General features: G+C 37.1%; 1 protein-coding gene across 1 annotated transcript; it reads left to right on the top strand.

The window, feature by feature from the left end:
- The first annotated feature begins 500 nt into the window (after positions 1 to 500).
- On the top strand, positions 501 to 3,730 carry ccdc137 (coiled-coil domain containing 137). The gene is made up of 6 exons (XM_056232942.1): positions 501 to 664; positions 1,306 to 1,433; positions 2,189 to 2,396; positions 3,053 to 3,132; positions 3,206 to 3,285; positions 3,361 to 3,730. Exons 1-6 carry the CDS (start codon positions 618 to 620, stop codon positions 3,547 to 3,549), a joined length of 732 nt encoding a protein of 243 aa, XP_056088917.1. The 5' UTR covers positions 501 to 617; the 3' UTR covers positions 3,550 to 3,730.
- Positions 3,731 to 4,950: the final 1,220 nt, after the last annotated feature.

The following is a 4,950-nucleotide window of genomic DNA, read 5'->3' as shown; positions in this document are numbered from 1 at the left end:
TTGAACCAACAGTAGCAGAAATAAAGGAAAAATAGGAAATACGTGATTTGGAGAAGTCCAGAAAGATGTCAACAAAGACAGGAACAGTATGGAACTAACACATTATTACAGAAGGGACTAAAACCAGAGGTGTTTATTGGCAAGTTTTGTACATGAAATAGTGAAATTTATGTTAACTGTCTGTAACATTATGTAAATAATTATGAGAATAAATTAATAACAGTGGCTGTCCTGAGTAGTAGCCTAAATTAAATTGGCGGTATCGCCACAGCCATGTAAACAAGGTAACACAAAGGAAATAAATAACACGTATGAAATTTCCTACGTAGCGTAGGAAAAATACGTAAATGAACTTTAGATACTTTGGGAGTTAGTAATGGTACAATGGTATAATTAATGGAGATAATCCCGCAAATTTTTTGTTTTTGACTGACTAAATATATGATTTACATAATATTGGAACCCTCGCGATCGGAGTGAGTAGTTCACACATCGTCCGGTGAGTGGCAGTGACGCGCTGATGTGCCGCTGATCTCCGCAACGCAGAGGAAGACGAGCAGGAGGAAGAACACACCACACGAGTTTACAGTCAACTGGGTAAAACATAAAAATACACGATGAAACCAGAAAAACAACTCAAACAGAAGAATGAGAAGCATTTCAGGTAAATCAGAGGTTTAATACTTCTTCAGTAACGGCGTTTCAGAGAGATGTCTGGATAACGTTATTCATTTCAACTGGTAAACATAACCAAAATTAACAAGTAGAATGTGGAAATATTGCTTAATTTAAACCATATATATCATATGGATTGACAGAAAATGGTGAAGACATTTCCCAGTACATAGCGTAATTAATTCTGGTATAATTGGGTAACTTTGCATCTTTCAGGATTTCTTATTTCAGTGGCTTAACGTCACAGCAAAATGTATTAATATCCACTGTGTGTTTTGAAAAGGCTGTGTCCAAAACCTGAAAATGCCACCTTCATACAGTGTATTCATTAATATGAATGGCTAAAAGAAATGTATTTGGGTTGTGGGACCCTTGTATATAAGCATAGTTCTGAAATTATATTCATCTTATTTTCTAAATGGTTTAAATATCAATTGTAGGTATTTCTTAAACCTGTATCTTTTGCTTTTAATCAAATCTCAATGACCAAGCATTATTATCGAAAACTATTTTGTTCCCTTGTCTTTTCAATAGCCCCATGTGTTCCTTCAAAAATGATTTTGTAAGATACAAGTTTACTCGTTTGATTGGTGTTGATATATCTAATCTAAGTTTCTTGTCTTTTATTAGTGCAAAGAAGTCAAATAAACATGCTGACCCTGCATCAGACGATCACCTCCAGCAGATTCCTCGTCGTTTGCGTGAAATCATGAAGAGTAAAGAGATGATGAAACAAGGCTCAAAGAAAAGGGGAAAAGGTACTGTCTGTCTTACACAATTTTCACAAAATAAATTATAATGGAAGGGTGGTAAATAAATGCTGCAGCTTGTACTACACAAAAAGCAGACCCATATACTTACTGTAGATTATTTGTAAAAGTAAAATTGTAATAAATAAGACTGTAACTTCTTAATATAAATGTAGATCACTAGTCATTTTAATGTTGAATTGAAATGTCATTACTCATATTGGACATGTTATCATATAACTGGAATACCAGCTGCTTAAAACCTTAAATCTGTCAGGAGTTGTGTTAAATCTGTCCCTGGTTTATAATTTATTAATGTAAGCTCTTAAAACATGACATTCTTTCAAATTAATATATGACATCATTCATTAGAAGCTTGAAGATTGGTAATGATGTTAATGCTAATATGTCAATATTAATTACTGTCAGTATGCCTAGAGGGCCAATAGTGTTTTTTTGAAGCAGTGGTTTCAAATAATCTCACACTGAACTTTCAAACATGCAATATATATTTTTTGTCACTGCACATAATTGTAACCCATTTATGCAAGATTATAATTCTTTTAAAACAATTACATGCAATTTGCCCGTTGGTTGAAAATTGATTGAGGTGCATCATGTGGGCGGCATCCCCCCTCTGCTGTCTGGGTTCTGTCTGCAGACAAGCTAGTGACCCACAAATATTGCTCAAGGACACGGCCAGTGGCAAGGGCAGCGGAGGACGGGACGTCTTGCTGTGTGTTCATATATATCTCTTGTTTTAGCCTCTAAGCCAAAGCTGCTCTCAGGAGATATCCCTGTCCCACACTTCCGCAGAGGACGACAAGAGTCAGAGAAGGCTTACATCAACCGCATGACCCAAGAGACTGAGCATGTCCTCTTTCTCACGAACAACCAATTAGACCGACAGCCGGAGGTCGAGCTAAAAGAAGAGGAGAAGACGGAGGAAAAGAAATCTACTAAAAAGAATTGGTTAGTTTGACACGCATTACTGATTAACACTCAAACTGCAAAGTAGGGGCGTTAATACAGAGTCCTTAAAAATAACACAGACAACCAATTACAGAATTAGAAAATATGAATTATAATGCATGTTAACTTTTATGAAAGGATATGATGCATTATAACATATATTATGAATATCCTTTATACTGCATTACACATAAAGGCTGTAAGTAAAGTGTTACCCAAATATTTTTTTGTTTTTCCCTGAGAAACGTTACGTTCGCTTGCAAAACCTTTTGCTTTGTGTTCCCAGAAAAACTTTTTTTGCTCACAATACTTTTTGCTTTCACTTGCAAACAAGCAGAGCCTGAAAGTCTTGCGAGAACACAACGTTTCTCAAGGGAACGCAAAAACATGGAAATATAATTTACCTCATATCTAATTTTTATTTTCACCATGGTCTTTGTGTGATCATGGTGTTTATTGCTAATTAAGTAATTGTTGTTGCTCGTTTAATTGATTAAGCTTGTCAATCTAATCAATCTGACAACAAATGCATTAAATAATCATGTAAAACGCTTGTCACTCTGCACACCCTTGTTGCAAAGTTTCTCTATAAAAAAAGATTATAGTCATTTCAAATACTGCCATAGTGTGTTAAAGTTTATTTAGCTTTATTTTAGGCTCAATAAAGAGAAACTTCGGCAGCAGAGAAAGAAGTTAAACAAGCAAGAGGATCGTGAAGAGGAGGAGATGTTTAAAGGTATATATATATAAACATATACATTTAGCATTCTCATCAAATGTACCCTGAGCATCATGTCTCTTCCTCTTAGATGAGGTACCATTCGGAGAGGTTGCCATGGCGCCTCCATTACTGAGTGTTAAACCAAGGAAAGCCATAGTCAAACCCCAGGTAAGATATTTAGAGATGCTAATTAAAATCTATTTTGTTCATAATTCATAATTCCCATCGTGATTTGACCTCAAGGGGGCGCCCAAAGGTCTTCTCCTGAACTCCCTCCTGGGTCACAGTCCTGTGTCGGTAGCCAAACCCTCTATGGCGAGGAAGAGGATGATGGAAGAGGAGCGGGAGAGAGCGGTGCAGCTGTACAGACAGATGAAGCAGCAGCAGAGAGACAAACATGAGCAGGACAGGGCAGCCAGGACCTCCACATGATACTCTACTCTTTGTATTGTATAGTGTTCTATCATGTCTATATGTAAATTTCGTTATTCTATACATTTTTGCTACCTCTGCTGGTCAACAATGCCATATTGATGAATTTTGCTGTGAAATATTTACAAGTGGATTGTAGCAGAACTGTATAAATGGCAAAAATAAAATGTTCACACTTTTATGTACAGTGATTTCACATGCATCTTTTCCTTTATTACTCAGAATAACTCTGGTGATGAAGGCTTATCTGGCATTTTGTTCAGAGCAACCTCTAATTTCTACTCTTTCCACATTGAAACTTCCAAGCACAGAGAAAGTCGTCTGTATTATTCAAAAATATAAATCTACCACTTGTCATTTGGATACTATTCCAATGTACTTGGTTAAAGCCTGCTTACCTTCTCTCTATTCTTTAATTACTGATATTATACACTTGCCGCTTGTTTCTGGTATTGTTCTGTCTTCGCTCAAAACTGCTGTGATAACTCCTATACTTAAGAAACTGAAGGCTGATTCAAGTAACTGTGATCATTTTCACCCCATTTCAAATCTACCGTTTCTTTCTAAAATACTGGAATGGATTGTTGTAGCCCAGGTATGGGATCATCTTTCTGTTTATAGCATTTTATAAGCAATTTCAATATGGACTCTATCCCTATCATAGTGTTCTCGGCCCACAGCATTCTGTTATATTGGAGTCTATTTGAATCATAGGTACCCCTCTGACTGGGTTTTGATCTTATTTTACGGGTCATACTCTGTTTATACAGCTGAAGCAGTTTAAATCAAAGCTTTCATCAATACAGGTGTTCTGCAGGGCTCAGGTTTGGGTCCTCTTTTATTTTTTATTCATCATTTTCCTCCATCTTTCCTCTCAGATTGTGCAGCGGATATTAAAGAATGGTTAACATCAAATCTTCTTAAACTTAAAGGGGTCATATAATGGTACATGCACTTTTACAAGTTGATTGTACTGAAATGTGTGTTGGCAGTGTGACACAGCTGTACACAGCCATCATATAATGATAAAAATCCATCCAGTGTTTTTGTTTTAATCTCCTTATATGTTTTCCCCTGCCTCAAATCGAGCCGTTCGAGCCTGTGACGTCACAGGCTCGCACGCCTCTCCCACGATTGTTGATTGACAGCCGGGTTTCAACACAGACCCGCCCTCGCTCGTGAGCTAGCTGTCAATCATAGTCCGCGCGGACCGGCGCGGTCATTGTTGATATGCTGGAGCACTGTCTATGAGCAGAATGACGTCTAAGCGATTGTGGTGTTCTGTTCTTGGGTGTAATAACGAACACAACAGTAATTTTAAAGTTCCCAAATCCGAACCGCTGAAGACGCAGTATTAAAATGTCAACTATTATGTAACAGGCACACAGACAACTATGGTAT

This window comes from Rhinichthys klamathensis, unplaced genomic scaffold (assembly GCF_029890125.1).
Source record: "Rhinichthys klamathensis goyatoka isolate OS25496 unplaced genomic scaffold, OSU_Roscu_1.1 h1tg000015l_1, whole genome shotgun sequence".
In the NCBI taxonomy this organism is placed as follows: Eukaryota; Metazoa; Chordata; class Actinopteri; order Cypriniformes; family Leuciscidae; genus Rhinichthys; species Rhinichthys klamathensis.
This window is presented reverse-complemented; position numbering and strand designations above follow the sequence as displayed.